This window comes from Astatotilapia calliptera, chromosome 9, assembly GCF_900246225.1.
Source record: "Astatotilapia calliptera chromosome 9, fAstCal1.2, whole genome shotgun sequence".
In the NCBI taxonomy this organism is placed as follows: Eukaryota; Metazoa; Chordata; class Actinopteri; order Cichliformes; family Cichlidae; genus Astatotilapia; species Astatotilapia calliptera.
This window is the reverse complement of record NC_039310.1, coordinates 4,007,220-4,028,638: the sequence shown is the minus strand read 5'-3', so window position 1 is coordinate 4,028,638 and position 21,419 is coordinate 4,007,220. Positions and strand designations below refer to the sequence as shown.

General features: G+C 39.7%; 1 protein-coding gene and 1 long non-coding RNA gene across 2 annotated transcripts in view; both read right to left on the bottom strand.

Annotated features, from left to right (window-relative positions):
* The window catches only part of itprid1 (ITPR interacting domain containing 1), a 37,199-nt gene extending 19,661 nt beyond the window's left edge, over positions 1 to 17,538 (bottom strand). The window contains exons 1-8 of the mRNA XM_026180838.1: positions 17,447 to 17,538; positions 17,247 to 17,376; positions 16,820 to 16,871; positions 15,054 to 15,091; positions 10,990 to 11,043; positions 6,503 to 6,551; positions 293 to 370; positions 3 to 205 (exon numbers count right to left, since the gene is read on the bottom strand). Of these exons, the coding sequence (XP_026036623.1) occupies positions 3 to 205; positions 293 to 370; positions 6,503 to 6,551; positions 10,990 to 11,043; positions 15,054 to 15,091; positions 16,820 to 16,871; positions 17,247 to 17,352 (580 nt within the window). The 5' untranslated portion in view covers positions 17,353 to 17,376; positions 17,447 to 17,538. The remainder of the gene's footprint in view (positions 1 to 2; positions 206 to 292; positions 371 to 6,502; positions 6,552 to 10,989; positions 11,044 to 15,053; positions 15,092 to 16,819; positions 16,872 to 17,246; positions 17,377 to 17,446) is intronic.
* Positions 17,539 to 19,470: 1,932 nt separating this feature from the next.
* On the bottom strand, positions 19,471 to 21,342 carry LOC113029755 (uncharacterized). Its single transcript, XR_003273492.1, has 3 exons — positions 21,247 to 21,342; positions 21,056 to 21,165; positions 19,471 to 20,151 (listed from the first exon to the last, which is right to left on the bottom strand). It is a non-coding gene; the product is annotated as an uncharacterized LOC113029755 (long non-coding RNA).
* Positions 21,343 to 21,419: the final 77 nt, after the last annotated feature.

Below are 21,419 nucleotides of genomic sequence, written 5' to 3'. Positions count from 1 at the left end.
ACTGCTGACGTCTGGGTTCTCCAGGTCCAGACGGTTTTTCTGAGCCTCTAGAAACACTTGGAGATTTATTCCTCTTGCATGAGACTGATAATTAATGAATCGTGCCGGAATGCGTCCAGAGAGGTCAGGCTCATCACAGCCAAAGCCCAGGTCCAAGAGAATCTCTTCTGGGTCGTCGTTCCATAGGTTAAGTACATCCATCACACTGCAAGTATGAGAAGGTATAATTGCTCAGAACCGATTCAAATAGTTCCAGTTGTATAGTTCTGTTGTGTGTCGTTCAGTGTTTAACCTGAGTGGTCCAGAGTGACCTGAAGTTGCTGAGCTAAAGCTGTTCCACCTACTAAGGGCTGGACCTGAGCTGCTCCACCTGTATGATACAATCAAAGCACGAGGTTTTATTTGATTTAATGCATTTATATATAAATCGAGGATACTTAACAGTATTTTAAAATATTAGATTTGAACTTATAAACTAGTTTCATGATTTCAATTTGCCATGAAACGGCTGTGTGCAGGCAGGAGAGTCCCAAACGCAAACTGACTGAGGCAGAAACGCAGCTTTATTTGCGGACACAAGGAAGTACGAAACTAAACTAGACTGGGTAGCTCTAAGAAATAATGCCTACGAGGAAACACTGGGACCACACAGCATGAGGGAGGGCACGACACAGGACTGAGGGAAGCGCTGACCTAAATACACAGAGGGATAACAATTCAATTCAATTTTATTTATATAGCGCCGAATCACAACATAAGTCGCCTCAAGGCGCTTCATAGATACAGAGAAAAACCCAACAATCATATGACCCCCTATGAGCAAGCACTTTGGCAACAGTGGGAAGGAAAAACTCCCTTTTAACAGGAAGAAACCTCCGGCAGAACCAGGCTCAGGGAGGGGCGGGGCCATCTGCTGTGATTGGTTGGGGTGAGAGAAGGAAGACAGGATAAAGACATGCTGTGGAAGAGAGACAGAGGTTAATAACAGATATGATTCAATGCAGAGAGGTCTGTTAACACATAGTGAGTGAGAAAGGTGACTGGAAAGGAAAAACTCAATGCATCATGGGAATCCCCGGCAGCCTACGTCTATTGCAGCGTAACTAAGGGAGGATTCAGGGTCACCTGGTCCAGCCCTAACTATATGCTTTAGCAAAAAGGAAAGTTTGAAGCCTGATCTTAAAAGTAGAGATAGTGTCTGTCTCCTGAATCCAAACTGGAAGCTGGTTCCACAGAAGAGGGGCCTGAAAACTGAAGGCTCTGCCTCCCATTCTACTTTTAAATACTCTAGGAACAACAAGTAGGCCTGCAGAGCGAGAGCGAAGTGCTCTAATAGGGTGATATGGTACTACAAGGTCATTAAGATAAGATGGGGCCTGATTATTTAAGACCTTGTATGTGAGGAGCAGGATTTTGAATTCAATTCTGGATTTAACAGGAAGCCAATGAAGGGAAGCCAAAACAGGAGAAATATGCTCTCTCTTTCTAGTCCCTGTCAGGACTCTTGCTGCAGCATTTTGGATCAGCTGAAGGCTTTTCAGGGAGTTTTTTGGACATCCTGATAATAATGAATTACAGTCGTCCAGCCTGGAAGTAATAAATGCATGAACTAGTTTTTCAGCGTCACTCTGAGACAGGATATTTCTAATTTTAGAGATGTTGCACAAATGGAAGAAAGCAGTCTTACATATTTGTTTAATATGTGCGTTGAAGGACATGTCCTGGTCAAAAATGACTCCAAGGTTCCTCACAGCGTTACTGGAGGCCAAGGTAATGCCATCCAGAGTAAGAATCTGGTTAGATACCATATTTCTAAGCTTTTCAGGGCCGAGTACAATAACCTCAGTTTGATCTGAATTAAGAAGCAGAAAGTTAGCAGCCATCCAGGTCTTTATGTCTTTAAGACATTCCTGCAGTTTAACTCATTGGTGTGTGTTATCTGGCTTCATGGACAGATAGAGCTGGGTGTCATCTGCATAGCAGTGAAAATGTATGCTATGTCTTCTAATGAACAAGGAGGTGAGAACACACGAGGAACACAGCTGACATGAAAAACATAACGAGACAGGGGAGGCTGGACTGAACAGAATGACATGAAAACACAGCACCTTCAAAATAAAACAGGAAACATGATGTGGGAGTGGAGGAGAGCACGAGAGAGAGCACGGACATGACGCGCTACAGAAACATGGAAAACATGACAGAGTAAAACACAAAGGGAAACACGACACAAGAACTCACACCACAATAAAAACAGACACACACACGTCGCTGTGTCCTCAGTTCAAAAGCCACCGTTTGTGTCGAATCTTTACTTTGAACATGTGAAAATAGTATAACAAGAACAACACGAGAGAAAAAAGTGACAAACAATCAAAGCAAAACAAAAGGAAAACAAACAATAATAATAAATAACTTACATGCAGGAAGAAGCCTATGCTTATTTAATCCCACCCCCCTTGCCACTATAACTCATAGTCTGCACTTTACTTCCTGTTTATGCTCAGTCCATCACAAATTCTTCATTAATATTCTTTCTTTCTTTATTATTTTTATAACCCCATTAACACATTAAAAAATGTACAAATTTACACATACATATGTATATACTTATATAAACGCACCCACACACACATATACACATTGCTGTTGTGAAAATGGTGATCAAAGCCCCGCCTCCTCCTCGTGCTTTGCAAAAACCACATTCAGGTCCTGCTGGGACGTCTGTCTCCACACAGAGCTGCAATCACTTTTTAGATACAGATACAGGGATGTTCCCTTTTAGAAAACAGAGTATTGTCAACAAGCAGGTTGTTTATTGCTTTATACATAATGTGTGCAGTGAGAAAATGAACCCGATCTGTGAATTTTAGTATTTTTGATTTTAATAGGGGATTTGTATGATCTCTGTGACCAGTTTTATGGATTATCCTTATGGCCCTTTTTTGCAATATGAAGGTTGATGATAGCGAACATTTATAAGCTTTGCCCCAAACCTCTGCACAGTAATGCAGAGATGGTGAAAGCAATGAACAATAGAGACTCTGGAGTGACTTGTGGTCCAGAATGTCTCTTACTTTACTTAATATTGAAACGTTATGTAAATTATTTATATGAGACTTCCATCTTATTTTATCATCTATTATCACACCAAGAAACTTGTATTTCAGAACTCTTTTAGTCTCCACACCATGAATCAGCAGTTTTACAGATTTAGTGACAGTTTGTTTATGTCAAACCTCTTTTTAATTTTGCACATTTCTGAGTCGATCATATCCAGCAGGTCCTTTGGATTCCCTCCCAGAACAAAAAATACTTACAAATATTGCTAATTTTAATATATCAGATACCTTACAAATATAATTTATAATAAATTATTATAGATAATGAACATTTTTTGACCCAGTACAGAGCCTTGTGGAACACCACATGTGATGTCCAAGCATGATGAAGAATAGTCACCCAGTGCAGTACAATCCCCCTGATCCTGTATTATTTACCGTTTATTGATTAAGACATGACTGATTGTGTCAATCCAGCTGCATACTGTTTCTGATCTATAGCATTTGTAATCTCCTCGATTGACTCAGTTAATGCCAGTGATGTTGATCTTTCAATCTGAATCCGTACCAACTGTCAGAGTAATTTATATTTATCTAAGAATCATCACTGATGATTAGTGGATTAGTGGATCTGCGAAAGCCTATTAACACACTATGATGAACATGGATTTTAGAGCAGCATATATTAAATAGACAGACACACCACTTAACCTTTGAATTCAGGTGTTTTCTCCCCCATTGCCATGGGTCTATGAAACCAACCACCAAGCAGTGTGCCTTTAAAACATTTGTGACAGAATGACTTATTGGAAAGAGCTCACTGAATTTTCTCCATCCCAGACATTCAACAATTAACCATAAGTGGTATTATTGCAAAGTGTTTGGGAACCACAGCAGCTCAGCCAGATAGTTATAGTGAGGAGTCACCAAGTCGGCCTGCAGAATTCCAGACCTCCTTTAGCATTAGCATTGGAATAAACGTTCCGTGCCCGGAGCTCCATGGCATAGGTTTCCATGGCTCCTGCAGGTTCCCCCAGTGCTTTTGATCATGCAATGTCACAGGGCTGTTTTTCAGGGGAAGCTTCCTTATTTCAGCAAGATAGACAATATCAAGCCATGTGATTGTGTAGTGCTAAATTAATCCTGACACACTGACAATATTTGAATTAGCATTAGGAAAAGAAAAGCACATTTAAGGAGGCTATTAAGTCATAAGTACCTTATAACTTAAATCAATCAAGAATGGTAAAAAAAAAACAACCTATGGCTTCCAAAACTATGGCAATGAATTTGCTCAGCTCGTAACATAAGAAAACTCTAGAAATAAATGAAAAAATAATATCGAACAAGTGCGCTGATATGTCTCGATCAGCTAGCAACCGGAATCCTCTGATTTTTAGCATAAACGGGGGAGGAGATAGCTCAGTAGGTAGAGCGTTCACACCACGATCAATGGCTACCCTGAGATACCCCTGAGCAAGGCACCGTCCCCACACACTGCTCCCCGGGGGCTGGATTGGTGGCTGCCTCACTGAGTGAATGGGTTAAATGCACAGTGTCATTTCCCTACAGGGGATTAATCAAGTATACAAAAAATTAAAATAAAATAGAAGTACAGCAGAGCACTGTATGTGAGATAAGATACTGTAACTTATTGCTGTTTAAAAGAGAGTATAAAGTTTAATAAGTCATTTTATTATGAAACCTTTTTCTGTTGAAGAGCTTTTATTTGCATATGCTGTCAGTTATACTTTGTAGAAAGGAAATCAGAATCTGCAAAACTTGATTGGACAGGTTCAAATCTGAATTAGCGACGATGGTGCAGCTCTAGTTTAAAAAGCTTTCATAGATGAAGTCATTCAGTTACATATTCATTAGTAACCAGGTGGTTTGAAGTTGAGAGCCAGAGACAATGACACCTGTCATGTGTGGATTATTGCATTATATTTAATGGCCTAGCTTCTTTCTTACCGATGTTAAATGAAGTGACCTGTAGCTCATCAGAGTGACCAGCTTTTTATCTCGTATCTCCTTCTATATATGTGCGCATGCAACCCAAACCAGAAATCCCATTATATTCTTTAAAGGCTCAAACGCTATGATAGATACCTACATTTAGTGTTATTTTATTTATTATGCTTATTTGTAAACATTCAAGTTACATTAGAGTACAGTGTTTGGGTATTTCAACCATATTAGATCTGATATTTTAAGCTGCCAAAAGCACACAATCTTTCCAGACCTGCTAATCAAGACTAAAAAAAGAGAAAGAAAAGAGAAAAGACACGTTTAATTGTGCACTCACATCTTCTGCTGGTCTTTGGTGATCACTGCCCGATTGAGCCTGTTGTCTTTGACCCCTTTGCTCTTGGCTGATTCATATTTATTGTACAGCTGTCAAGCATCCTAATAGCTTTTCCATGATCCTTTTACTTTCTATGCAAACTATGTGCTTTGCAGAGGGGGAGCGTGAGCTCATTTGCCTAGTAAATATTACTTGTAGTTGTGCAACTATATTTGTAGTTTTAGGCGCTGGTATCACTGTAACATGTTTTATTAATTCTAATGAAGCACAGTTTTGAAGTGGCACTCACTCACTACTTAGCTCTGCTTAATATAAGGATGTGTAATATCTTATAGTCTGCTTCAACTGAAAGTTATGTAATATGTGTTTGTAGCAGCCTCTCCCTGGTGCTGAGTTAAACCCTGAAAGTCTTTGCTTCTTTCTTTTTTTTTAATTTAATAGTTTTATAGTTTTTAGCAGGTTATAGATCCATCCATCCATTCTCCTTGTCAGGGCTGAGGGGGGCTGGAGCCTGTCCCAGCTAGCATTGGGCGAGAGGCGGGGTACACCCTGCACAGGCTGGCCTAACACAGCGAGACAGACAACCATGCACACCTATGGGCAATTTAGATTCAACACTGCATGTCTTTGGACTGTGGAAGACCCACACATGGGGAGAACATGCAAACTCCACACAGAAACAGCCAGACTCAGAGCCTTCTTGCTGTGAGGCAGCAGAGCTAATTACCATGCCACCATGTCGGTTATAGTCAGATTTGGAAACTCCTCTGAACTATAATAAACATCTTACTGTTGCTATTGTGCACCCTAACATATTGTTCATTGAGAAATTCAATGTTGGCACATACCTCGATTAATTCCCACCTTAAATTTCACCATATTAAATTTGATCCAACCTCTAAAAGCATCATCAATAGTTAGTCCTTGATTTAAAACGATCAGCACTTTCATATTCAAACCACCTTCACTGATAACAACAAACTCATCCGTCTATGCTGGTTGATTATGAGCTATTCTTCTGTAAATACATTTAAGTGGAGCTCTGTGCTGTGTCACAACAGACTCCCTCTGTACTGCTGTCTGTGTGGTTCTGTATGACTGACAGAAACATGGTGAAGAAGAGCGATCTCCTTACCGCAGAAACTCCTGGACCGTCTTCACTCCTTGTTTGGCGTATAAAGACGCTGCAGGGAAGAAAGGTCGTGTTAGCCAAACAGCAAAGCAAATGGCGCATGTGGAGCTATAATGACAGAAACACAGACAGAAACATCAGGAAGGCAGAAACAACACATTTGCTGCTCGTTGAAAGTCGGTACAACCTGTAAAGGTCTGCTGTCAAAGTCCCTGAGCTATATTAGGAAAGTGTTTCTCTGTCCCTCACCCTCCCACCCTTTTTTCTTCTGGAGGATGTTTAAGCTTTGGCACTTGCCCCTGCCTCCCTCTCCCAGACTGGGAGTCGAGAAACAGTCATTTCCATGTGTGTGCTTTGTTGTAATGCTCAGGCCAAAGGTGGTCTGTAGCTCTGTGATCATTATGTCCTCAGCTTCATTGCTTTGAAGCCTCAGTAAACCCGTTCATGGTGATTTTATGAGCTTAGTTGTTTGTTTAATGTTATACTGAATAAACCATGTTGATGATGATAATTATACGAGTAAGCCAACTTCCTGACCTTTGATTGACAGGTCATCAGCAAATGAGCCACAGACCAAGACAGCAGTGCAAACACACATAGTAAAAAGAAAGTACAGGACATGGGTTTAAAAATCAGTGTGTAATAGAAAACCATGTGTGCAGTCTTACCTCAGATGGGCAACAACACGCTACATATTCCACTGTGTCATTGTTTATCTAACACACATGAAGCCAAAAAGCAGTGTGTGAAAAAAGTCAATACATGATGATGATGATGTCATTCCTATAGCTTCTCTCAGGTTTCCTCATTTTACAAGAAACAGGGTAACTATGTGCGAATGCTGTTTGTTGATTACAGTTCAGCGTTTAACACAATAGTGCCCTGCAGACTGTTCACAAAGCTGAGGGATCTGGGACTTAACAGCCGTCTGTGTGCATGGGTGTTGGACTTCCTCACTGGCAGAACTCAGGTGGTGAGGGTGGGCAGGTGCTTCTCCAACAGCATCACCATCAACACAGGAGCACCTCAGGGATGTGTCCTCTCGCCACTGCTCTACTCCCTCTACACTTCAGACTGTGTGGCCACCCATGGCTCCAACACCATTGTGAAGTTTGCTGACGACACAGTGGTGTTGGGTGCCATCTCCAACAACGATGAGGCGGCCTACATGGATGAAGTGAAGAATCTGGCATCATGGTGCCAGGACAACCACCTCCAGCTGAACGTCAGCAAGACCAAGGAGCTGGTGGTGGACTTCAGAAGGGGTCAGCACAGAGACTACAAGCCCATCATCATCAATGGAGCTCCAGTGGAGAGGGTGCAGTCCTTCAAGTATCTTGGTGTCCACATCTCCTCAGACCTGACATGGGCTGCCCACATTCAGGTCCAGACCAAAAAGGCTAGGCAGCGCCTGTATCACCTACGACAACTGAGGAAGTTCAGGGTCTCTCCAAAGATCCTCAGGACTTTCTATACAGGCGCTGTGGAGAGAATCCTCACACAGAACATGACATCGTGGTTTGGGAACAGCTGTGTGAAGGACCAAAAAGCTCTCCAGAGAGTGATCCGTACAGCAGAACGCTGCTGCAGGATTGCTCTCCCCCCGCTTCAGGACACCTACACCAGGAGATGCCGGACTAGAGCAGCGCAGATACTGAAGGACCCGTCCCATCCTGGCAACAAACTGTTCCAACTTCTGCAATCTGGTAGAAGGTTCCGCATCTTCCGGGCAAGGACAGAGAGACTCAAGAGGAGCTTCTATCCCCAAGCCATCCGTGCCCTAAACACACACACCCGCCCTCTCACATCATCTATAACTGACTGAGACAGGACTCTTCCAGACACTAAACCAAGGCACAATGTACATTTCAATTCCTTTAATTTTAAATATGTTTATATTGTCTATCCTGTAAAATAGTCAGATATCTATTCATATTAATGTACAGAATTCACCTGCTTGCTGCTACTGCTGCACATTCACCCAATGTATATACTTCATATATATATATATATATATATATATATATATATATATATATATATATATATATATATATATATATATATATATATATATATATATATATATTATGGGTGCAACGATATTCGTATCGATATTGAACCGTTCGATACAGTGCTTTCGGTTCGGTACGCATATGTATCGAACAATACAAAATTTGTAATTTATTTTATCAACTTTCCTTCTGACGATGCTGTCTGTGTTGAGCGCTCAGTGAATCTGCGTTCGACTACTCCGCCTAGGGTCGACAGGGCAGCCTAGGTGGAGTAGTCGAGCGCAGATTCACTGAGCGCTCAACACAGACAGCATCGTCAGAAGGAAGAGCGCAGGGCAAGCCAGCGAGACAGAAGTTAAGCTCTCCTTGCAACATGGACCTCCCCCACCCTCATTCAGATCTGGTGTTTGGAATTATTTTGGTTTTCATGTGACGTATGACCCTGAAGGTAAGCGAGTCATGGACTAAAGTAAAACAGTATGTTGGATGTGCCATGCAATGCTCAATTACATGTGTTAGCGCAGTTAGCTGTTAACGTGTTGGCCGTCTAGCCTCATGCACGGGCGATCGGCGGTAGCTCGTTAACGGAGATTTGCCGTGTTGTGGCGTTAAGGTCATTTCAACGAGATTAACCTGAAAGCACTAGTGGGAACACAACGAATATGACTGCACATTTACGCCAACATCATCCTAGTGCAAAGACAAGTGGAAGCAGAAAAAAAACAAGCAAGCATGCTACTAACTTTAGCCGAGTCATTTAGACAGCTGTTAGCACGTGATTCTCCTTATGCTGCTGAGAATATAGCCCAGAAGAAGCGGATAGTATAGCTTTTATTTTGGAAAGAGACATTTCTCTGTAATAAACTCTCTTTTCCAAAGATGAGTGATTCCTCAATCAGATACAGGGCTCGCAATATCGCTAGCCCAACGTCCTGGAGCTAGCGATTTTTTTCAGTCGGGGTACCAAAATCTATCTCTGCCCTGCCCGTCGGGCTATTGTAGGAAGGAAAAATATATGTCATTGCTTTTGCATTCTTTCGGAAATGTAGCTGGGTAATTATGTCATTGGCATCGGTGAGCCGCTGTCAATATGTGACATATTGAAATCGCATTTGAATTTGCGCTTGTTTTTTTGCTTTCACTTTGCAATCGCGCGAACTGTGTATAGAGAGCGACAGCACTGATCTGTGAGTGATGATAATTTGTGCACCAATTCCTCTGACATCGTCTTATTAATCGTTAGCTTACTATGCAAACATGACAAGTGAAATCTCCCGCAGCAAGCTTAAACATGTGAGAGGTTGATCGCGCAGAGAATCGCTCAGCTTATGTGAGTACGTGTGTAAAAGCAGCAGGATTTATATTTGACTACGATGACCTGGATGACTGAGAACCTTCACAGATAGATATATATTTTAGTTCTGCTGAGCCAAATAAGACAGGTCAGGGTGAAGAAGTGACAGCCAAAGAAAAGCTTACCACAAAACGGAGAAGTTATGACAAATCAGACTATAAGGCAAAAAGAAAGTGCAGCTTTATGGTTTCATGGACAAAAGAATTTCTGTGGCTGCAATATGATGAGCTAAATAACCAGGGCTGCACATAAGTGGTCCGCAGGTGCGCATTCGCTGTCAAAATAAAAAACACGCACAAGGGTTAGGGTTAAATTTAAAAACTGTACTTTTGAGTTAAAATATATATTTATAATTTTAATAAATGACAAATTAAAAAGGCATGAACATTTTTTTGTATCGAAAAAATATCGAACCGTGACACCAAAGTATCGAACCGAACCGAACCGTGAATTTTGTGTATCGTTGCACCCCTAATATATATATATATATATATATATATATATATATATATATATATGTATATATATATATATATATGTATGTATATATATATATATATATATATATATATATATATATATATATATATATATACATACATATATATATATAATGTTCTTCCTCTACACCCCCCCCCCCCCCCCCCCCCCCCAATTTTTTTGCACATGTCGAGGAGCGTGTCAGGCTACATTTCACTGTGCGTTATACTTGTATAACTATGCATGTGACAAATAAAGAACCTTGAACCTTGAACCTTTAAGACTTGGCAGCGAATAAATGACCCTTTTTATATCCTGGTACATCAAATGTCAGATTGTTTTTATGATGACTGTAGTTCATGTTTGTGACTAAACTTGAAAACGGTGAAATCTGTACTCGAAGAAGTCTGTCCTGATTTCTATGAGCTAAACACTGAGATAGTTGTGGTGAAGTGTCAACACAGCAACTCTGTCCTCAGTATAAATACACAAGATATTCTGGCAACTTTCTGCTGGTGTTGAAAGATATACACTGAAAGATTAAGCAGTGACTTATTTTCCTAAACTGCGAGCTCTGTTTGCTTGTAAGGAATCCCTGCTGATGATGTTGCCTTACAAGTCCAGGAAATGACACTATTTACCTTCTACACCCAGCGCCAAGTCATCGTCACTGCTGGGGTTCCTCTGCAGAGGCCCTAAAGGGAAGATAGAGCATTGTGAGAACCAGAAAATACTACGGCAGTGTGCATCAACAGTGTCAGGGCCTGTGCAAGATTTACAGACAATCCCAGGAGAAAGTGCTATACAAGCATCCACTTTGGCTTCCTCCCACAGTCCAAAGACATGGAAGGTTAACTGGTGATTTTAATTGGCCATTAATGGGAGGTAGATCAGGTGTTTACAGTAAGAATGTCTTTGATGGTCATTTAGACATTTAGAAAAGTGCAAAAAGTGTAAATGCAGTTTCCATTTTCTGTTTCAGCCAAAGCAGATACACTTAGATGAAAGTATGCCGTTTCACTGACTGGAACATGAAATCACAAAGATGTCTACATCTCTACAGTAAGCATTTTACAGGGCCAGGTCAAAATGGAAAGAATCTTACAATTATATGTTTTCCATGTGGCACTATGAATCACATCATTATTTCTGTCAAGCTCAAAGGTTCATTTTTCCTCCTGAATATAGAGGGTTAATTGTCATTTAAATGTAACTTTTGTTTGAAATTGAACATGGTATATGTAAGTGTACCGTACAACTGAAACTATGTTGCAGTCATCAGGCATAACATCATGACCATGTGCCTAATATTGGGTTGGTCCCCCTTCAGCTACACAGACCTGACCCAGTGAGGCATGGACTGACCCCTGAAGGTGTGCAGAGGTTAGTGATGGGATTTCCGGCTCACTAAAAAGAGCCGGCTCTTTCGGCTCCGAACCGGCTCTTCAGGTTGTTTTGTTGCTTTAATTAATTTATTATTAACAATAATATAAAATTATGCACAAAAGAATTACTAATGTAAAAAAAGTGGTTTTATTTATATATGTTTATATATAAATATATGCGGTGGCCCCTAGAGACAAAACACGTACAAACTCCAAAACACATTTCTAGCATGAACTGAACTTCCAAAGCAGAGCTACTAGATCACTTAAATTACACAATTGAAAGCATGTGTGTATTGCTTGTGTAAATATACACAAGCACTCATATATATTCAAATAATTTTTAAAAAAGTTCATGTACCTGTTACTATCACACACCAAATCCGGTCGTTGGTACTTGCTGGCTTGTGTAGCCACAAGATAACAAAAGCTCAACACTGCGCCCAGCATCCTGGAGCACTTCTGTTGTTCTTTTGTACGTGTTTTGAGTTTTTATGTGCTTCTGAGTTTGTACGTGTTTTGGAGTTTTTACGTGTTTTGAAGTTTTTACGTGTTTTGGAGTTTGTACATGCTTCAGAGTTGGTACGTGATTTGAAGTTTGTATGTGCTTTGTCTCTAGGGGCCACCGTAAATATACTTTTATTTATTCACTCCACATAAAATGTAATAAATAAATCATATAATACAAAAATCAACTATTCACATTTCAACTTTTAACTATTTAAATTTTCAGCTGTTTCCTTTTACAAATTCAAAGTGAAACAACACAAAACACTGCAAACCACAACACAATTAAATATAAATTATAATATGAAAACAAAAAGAACATGCACATTCTCTGTCATATGGACCTGCATGAATAAACTTTCTCAATCCTTTATCATCTGCAGCTGAAAATAGTTGTGGATGATTACTATACCTTTCTAATGTGACCTTGTTGTCCCTGCTCTCTCTCTCTCTCCCTCCCGCTCTGTTCCTGTGCTACTGAGTGTAACTACCGCCCCTCCCCCCTCTGCCCAGCGTAAAGCACAAGGCTGGCGTGCAGAGTGAAGCGGGAAAAAAGTGCGAGAGAGAGGGTGAGAGAAAGAAAAAAAAAAAAACCCACGTGACGACTCGCGATAAGGAGCCGGCTCGCGTCGTTCACGTCAAAGAGTCGGCTCTAAGAGCCATTTCGTTCGCGAACGACCCATCACTAGCAGAGGTATCTGATGCTAACATGTTAGCAACAGATCCTTTCAGTCCTGTGAATTGTGGGCTGTAGCCTCCATGGATTGAGGCTCATTTCTGCTTTGTGGCAGGGCACAGTGACCTGCTGAATACAGGAATACAGTTTCCATGGAATAGTGCAACAATGCTCAGGTAAGTGGTACGTGGCAAAGAAACCTCCACATGGATGGTTGAAGCCAAGGACTCCCAGCCACACATAAACATCACACTGACTCCACCAGCTAGTTGTCTTCCCATAGTGCATCCTGGTGCCATGTCTTTTACAAACGTTTCCACGAAAAGAAAAAGTGTTTCATCAGATGAGGTCACCTTCTGTCTTTCATCAGTTTGAGCTGCTATAGTAACTTGTCCGTTGTGTACGGACCAGCCTTTGCTCTTTAATTAGTCTTGGCTAATTAAATGACCCTTTCGCTTGTTCACCACTGTTCCTTCCTTGTAACACTTTTGAACAGTACGACAGTGTGCGCAGTATCTTTGTGTTCCTAGGACAGAGATCTCAGATGTCATTACTGAGATCTGCTGGAGCCGCTCACCCAGTTTGGGAGTCCCTGCCCAGAGTGCTCTGATTACCACAGGGACCACTATTGCCACTGTTACTCTCAACCTCTTCTCAAGATCCTCTCTCAGACCTTGGTATTTCTTGAGTTCCTTGTCTTCCTTCTCCCTGATCTTGCTATCACCATGTATAGCTACATCTATGATTACGACCTTCCTTCTCTGCTTGTCGGCCACCACTATGTCTGGTTGGTTAGCCATTAGCACTTTGTCCGTCTGTATCTGAAAGTCCCATGGGAGCTTAGCTTGGTTATTCTCAACCACCCCTGGGGACGTATCTCCTTTGGACCGCAGGTCTTCCAGACCAAAACCACCACAAATGTTACTGGAAACTATGCCAGCCACTTGGTTATGCTGTTGCATGTATACCATGCCTTCTAGCATATTTTTCATTCACTTTTTGTTCACTTTCATTTAATAATAAATAATAATAATAATAATAATAATGAAGAAGATCTTTGTCTATTACTTTTCCCTTTCACACATTAGATGCTAAGCTAATGGGCCAAAAGCAGCACAGACATGAACAAACCATCTGTTTGTCACTGACAGAACAGCACATTGATTTGAGATCTGTAACGCCATGTTAAAATACATGGTTCCAGCGCAGGTACGTAGAAATGTTCAAGAAACATGTGTTTATTCATGATTGTTGAATAATAATGGCACAAATGACCAGTCACCAGTGTTTTTATTCTCTCAAAGTTATATTTTCTTCTCTAGATATTGTAGCCCAAACTCATCATTCTGTAAAATCCACAGAATCACTGTGAGTGACTTGTTATAGTCAAACAGAGAATAGTGTGGGGTTCTTTTGATTTAAACACGTGTAACAAAGAAGCAACAGTGCCTTGAATTACAGACACAATAGCGAGCTGGATGTTTTTCTTCAGGGAGCCGGAGCGGGAAAGAGGCATAAGGACTATTTGTTGTTCCCATGGTGTTCTCAACCACTATTTGCATGCTGTTTGAATAGGCTTGCCTCAGGATGGGGTGAGGCAAGAAGGCTTACATAATTCATACTGCTCCACAACAACATGCATAAATGTGTGCATGTTGTTGGAACAGCTTTTAATTTCCAAACCACCAGATTTTCAGTTTTAGTTCAAATGTAGTTATAGTCTTCAGTAAAAAGCATAATGATGACTGTGGCAGCCGTTTTGGATAAAAACAACTCATTAAAACATTAAACAGCACATGATGTTGAGACTGGATCATCTAAAATAGACTGTATAAAAAACGTACAGCAGGAACAACATCTATTGATCAGACAGCTTCGTCTATCAAGGATTTGCAGCGTCTACTCTACAGGATAGAATAACCAACATTTTCTGCTCGTATTTGCAGGCGGAGCTCTCTGCCTCATTTAAAAGGGCTCTAGATGACTACAGAAACAACCGAATCCAAACAGACAAAGTACTCACCACTCTGTAGCACAAACTAACACAAAGAATAAAACAATATACAGCTGAGGCGGAGTGAAGGCGTGAAAGAGCTTACAGGCAAAAGAGAAACAGAAGGATTCCCATTGTTCGTACCTGCGTCTTCCTGCAGTGGCTCTTGCTTTGCATCTTCCCTGCAAACACAGGTCACATTTTATGAGAAGGAGGAACAGAGTACTCACACACAGGTAAGTTTCCATCACTTCTGAGATCATTACGCTGAGTCGGGATGGGGATACGTTTACTATCACCACCTGCCATATTCTAAACATGCTCTTAAAATATCCCTGCAGCTCGTCTTCATGCTAAAAATAAACTATTTATATTTTTATTTCATTCATAAAATAAAGCCAAGTCACTACATCCTAAGTAGTCCACTTAAGCACACATAATGTGGGCAGGATACGGTACTATTGTCGTGGGCACCATCCTTTATAAACATTGGGTACTGTGTGTGAAGAGTGGCAACAGTATGCTCCATCTTCATCCTCAATCTCCTCCACAAATATGACAAAAATGAGGTCAATTATACAGGTATTTACTATTTCTTTAAATAGTAAATACCTGTAATAGTAGTAAAGTAGCAGAAGTAATAAACTATTTACTAAGTAGTAGTAAATAGTTTATTACTTATTTTACTTTAGTCAAGAGTTTGAGTACACCTGAGGATGTTTCTCATGATCAATCAAATAAAAACTATGACGCACAAAATGAAATTCTGACTACTATCCACAGGAAACATTTGTGTTTCTTAAAATGTGTTCTCAGCAAAACAAAACAACAATGATGTTAGGAAGTGACATCTCAAAATCATATTGATCAGTGTGGCTTAGTTCATCTTTTGTCTTTGTTTAATTTAATGCCCCAATGAAAAGTCATCATCTATTAAAAACAGTCCTCAGACCTGACCAGCTGTCTGTACTGGAAGAACACATAAAACTGTTGGTGTTGTTGCAACTTAAACTGACAGTATGACCCTAGTGCCATTGTAACTTTCAGCTTGTGATCATAGAACCAGTGAGTTAATAAAGCCATCGAACCAGAGAAGGTTACAATGATCACCTTTCCTCTTGCATTAGTATGAAGCCAAGTCAGTAAAGTGGGTCTTCACATACATTCTCCCATACAAGGATGTAGTTCATGTTTCAACATTATATATAAAACTAGGTCCAGGATACTTTCTGTGAATCATTACAAAGCAGCTGGGGGTGTGACCAGGTGAACACAGGTTTTCTGGGTAATTGAGATTTGATTTAAAAAGAAAAAAGTCATTTCCATAAAAATCTAGACTCCAAAACGTTTGATTTGAACCCTTAATTTTGCTGCCTAGCTTAGTCACTCATTAGACGAGTAATTTAAAAAAATAATTGTGTTTTGGGCTTAACAGTTCCCAACTAGGCGTGTGAAAAATTCACCGCAAAGTACGCGGCGTTATCACGGCGAAGCGTGTAACAGGCACGCCGTGCCTCTCCTCAACATGAAATGGACACACTTGCGGAAGTTGCAGTATGTTGCCAGCAGAGGGAGATATGTTCAAGCCATCATGAACATAATAATGGGAACGCATTATTACATTATTATCACATTTATATGTATGTACATATCAGCCCCTTAGCTTGATGGTTTCTGACAATGAGGACCCTTCACATGTTTTTGTTCACTACTGATATCATCTCTCCCTGCTGCTAATGCTACTTCTGCAGGCATGAAATGCTGTGTCTATTATGCGTTTTTCTATGATATTGGGTAAGGTCAAATGTGACAAAACTACAAATAAGTGAAGTGGTATTTTGTAATCTTAGAGGTTGATTGCTAACTGTTTACACTGACAAAGCAGTCTGTATTCATGCCTTGATACTCACTGAGTGACATTGGTGCTGAGCCACTTCCCAACACTGTCCTGACTTGGATTTCCTGCGGCGGACAAGCAAATTATAAAGAAACCACTAACAGTAAACACAAAGAGACGGCAGCAGGACGCTTCCACTAACAGATTGCACCATAACAGCAACAGTTGAACTGACATGGTCATTTTACACTTTAACAGTAAAGACATCCTTTCTAATACAATAAGAAGCATGTGGCTATTTTTGGAAACAAGTTGGAAGTATTGAGGGTCACATGTCAGAAAAGTAATGAAAACACTAACATGATCTGGGGAACTATTATTCTAATTCATCTTTAGTTATCTTTATATTAGCAACATGAGGTTTTAAGCAAACGAGAATAAAACTGGCAAACAACTAGTATTCTTTAGTTTTGGTATGTAAGTGCATGTAGTTTCCATACCGTGAGTGTCCTGGTCCATAATGGAAACACATGGGCCCGTGTTGCCCCAGTGGACCCTGGATGCAACGAGTTTGGCCCTTTTGGCCGCAGCTCCTTCAAACGCCATGAAAGGAAGGTAGGATGGAGACAACTACAGAGAGAAACTTCAGAACATCAGTATGAAGTATACAGAATTATAGGCTGATGTACACATGACTTACCAGTGTGAATTTCAGGCACCAAGACAGTTGAGCCTATAACTGGATCAACACAGAGAGCAGCTTTCATCGCACTCTCTTCCCACACTGTAAACATGACAGAGCAAAGGACGGACATGCAAATGACCTGGTTAGACTTTTCAGCCCTACAAGGAAATACTGTTTCCTGGTTGAGTGATTAATGCCTTTGAATACTTCCTGCTCTTATTTTATCAGTGTGTGCCTGCGTACATCCACATGAAAATGTAAGAAAATGTCTTTGTACTCCTCCCCAGGATATGTCGTAAAGGTTTATTCTAAGAGTGTTATAAAAACATGTAATTGTGTGAAACGATCTCGCTCTCATCAGAGTTTTGTTCATTTTTTAATTACTTATTACTTCCTCTGCTGGTTACAGAGTTCATGTCCTAATACAAGCTTTTGTTCTCTGTAAATATCATTTTACAAAATGTTTCAGATTTTCCTGCTGATAGGAAGTTGAAGTATTGTTCTGTGTTTTTCTTTTTTGGGGGGGTAAAGGAAAGTTTTGGTCATTAAAGTAGCATGTCGGGTTGTCTCTGCACAGTGGCTTTCCTATCAGGGACACTTTGCATGAACATTAATGGCAGCAGGCCTCAGCAGGCAGGAAGAGCTGATAGGCTGACTTTAAAATGCAAAGTGATTTTCTTTTATGGGCAGTTTTATGAGTAATGTCTGCCCTAAAGTTAGAAAGAGGAAAAGGGAATTAAAAGGATGCATGCAGTCCAAAAATGTACCTTTCCTGATAACCGTGAAGAGAAGCACAGAAAATCCATGTGCACAGCCTTCAAACAGAGAATGATACTGATGTGGGTCTGCTGTGGTAACAGTCGAGTCCTGAAGATTATTGTGCTTGTTCACGCAAGTCATACAACAGATAAACTACCAGAGAAAAATATATCTGAATTATATGCTGTTAACATATTAATCAGGAATAAATAGTGAAAAGGTTTGTTATACTGACATGAGCTGTATTCCCGCAGACATTCCCTCTTCCTGGTGGAGAGGTTGTGTAACTCCTGCCTTTCATGAAGCCAGATTAAATGTTCACAGTCTGCTTTTGAATATCATCAGATTTTGGTGTGAAACGGGAAAAAATGACAATTACAGACAGTATCAGTCTAAACTGTTTCCTTTTTTATATTTCTTTGACTTTCATAAAAACCAATGTTGAGTGTGTCCTACGGCGATGACAGTAAAGAACAAACTCTTATTATGACCGTTACAGATAGTTCCAGGTGCCTTTACTCCACTTAGAAACCTTTGATCACACCCTAAGTTAATGTCTTTTTTTTACCACTAGGTGTCACCAAAACATCTAAATCATACATAATTCTTGAGCTAACAAGCCACCTGCAGGACTGAATGAAGCTGCCTTCCATAAAACACAGCATGTAAACTGTCTCAGGGTAACTAAAGTAATCTGTAAATTAATCTCTGTGTGTTTCCTAATGAAGGATACTTTTTACAGGGTTCTACTACAGAGTAGTACACTGCAAAAATGGCTAGTCTATATTTAGGAAAAAAATACTACATTTGATACAAAAAGCACTGAAAACAAGTGAAATTATCTGTCCATGCAGCAAGTTTATTTTACTTAATAAGAAATCTTGAAATAAGATTTTTTAATCCAGAAATAAAAGAACACATTTGAGAATTGAAGAGGGTTAAAATAAGCTTTAAAAAGCTCAATTTAAGATAAAATTACTTTATATCAAGTCCCAAAAGTAAGTTAAATATGCTAAATTACAGTCTTTTTTTATGTTTTGAATTCTTACTTGCAGCAAATGAATGCACTGCAACGAGAAAAATAGTTCTAATACTATGAAAAACTACTCAATATTAGTGAAGTATGATTAATTTGTTTCTTGATTCAGGTTGGCTTATCTTAAAATAGAGCTGAATCAATATTAAATCCAGGCAAAAAAACCTTAAAACAGACCTTTTTCCTAGAATACTCCTTGGCTTCTACTGAAATCACAACCAGGACAGGAGTGATATATGTCAACATTTATTTCTCTCATGAGAACAAAATTCTTTTTTTAAACAATATAGGGCTGCTGCACAATCCCTAAAAGTCTAAATCAACCCTTTAAAAGGCCTAAACAGAGAAAAGAAATTACATTTTTGGCCTTAAACTTTTGTGACAGTCACATAGTCTCACAATGTTGTAAATAATGGCATTACTGACTTAAAACTTTACATGCCTCAGGTAAAGTGTCACTAAGAAAAAACAACAACAACTTTCATTTGTAAAGCATTATAAGTACAGCCGTTTCTCAGGACATTGCTAGGCAAATTAGGAACAAAGTTGTACAAACGTACTACAAAACTAAACAAACTGCAAATGACCTGATAAAATCCTGCTTGGTATTCACCTATTTTTCAAAGAACGACTTCCACTCAGCTATTGCTTTCTTATATGCACTAGTGGCATCTTGATCATGGATGGCATCAGTGATTACCTCAGTTTGTATGACAGAGAGGACCGTTGCAACACATTTTGGGTATGTTAAGTGCAAGGTGTAGTAATATGCCATCAACACCAACATTCCTTCCCAGAAATCCTCCAAGGAGAGAGTGGTCACTGGTATGTTTCCTACAGCAACAATGCTGGTTGTTCCATCAAAAAGCAGCACTGGGGAGGAGAGAGGCCGCTTCTCCAGGTATAGCATTGCATCTTCACCCGGCTAGAAAAGCACAAAAAAAGGACAAATTCTTCAAGATTTTCAATGAAAGGGTTGCTGTGCATCCAAACAGCTTAAGACACAAAAAGCAATATCAAGAGTTTAGAATGCTCCAACTGATTTACTGTTGGAATAGAAGAAATAAATGTAAAATATCTGACTTACATAAATATGAAATTTTGGAAATGTACACAGCAAAATCTCCAGTGTTAAATTAACACTGGAGAGTGTCTATATGGGTCCACACCTCTGAGTGTTAAATACAACACTGTTGAGTGTTAAATTAACACTTTGACAGTGTTATATGTTTAAAAGTAACCTAGTCAGTTTTGAAGATTAACAATGGCTAACACTGAGCAGTGCCGATTTTCTAACACTGGAATATTTCTAACATTTTGATTTATTTTCCAGTGTTAGAAAATCAGCACTGCTCAGTGTTAGTCTTTGTTAATCTTCAAAACTGACTAGGTTACTTTTAAACATATAACACTGTGGAAGGTGTTAATTTAACACTGGAGATTTTGCTGTGTATTAATTCTGAGCATGAATTTTCTCTAGTTTGCAGCATTTTTATCATGTCTATTTGTGCTTTTTTTCCTCATTTGTTTTTTAAAACTATTTCTTTTAACTGTTTTATATATTCTAGTTTTTGAAGGCCTTTTTAAATATATCATTTTACTGCTTCTACTTGTATCCTAACTGCAATGTGCTTTTGCTCTGTGCTGCCTCTCTGGAGTAGGTTTTGAATAACAATTAAGAAATCCTGAATAAGGAGTAATTTAATCCCTGCTGAATTGAACTTCAACCCACTCTTATTAAGCAGGAAAAGCAAAATAATAATATTAATAATAACAATACAAGTAAATGGAGTACAAGTTACAGTGGCTGGTATTGCAGCTGTTCGCACCTTGAGGATATGAAGGAGAGCCTCACTGGCACTTCCCAGCCGCTTTGGTGGTGTAGTTTTTGAAGGAAAAAGAGATGGAAGTGCATTGAAGAGAGTGACAGTAAAATCCACTGTGAACGGAGAAAAGTATCTCAACAAAGCAATCCGAACATATCTGATGTGTGGATTTAATGTATGCAAAGGCCACTTACCTCCACGTACATCCAAGGGGAGAGGAGGTTTCAGGACCTTCTTCCAAATGCCATAGAACTGCACCTTCGAACAAAACTCTGCCCATCGACCCTTCATTTGATCTTTGTATTTGCAGTTGGAGCCACCAATGATGCAACGCAGTTCATCCATCGCCTATGACAAAGTTGTGCTC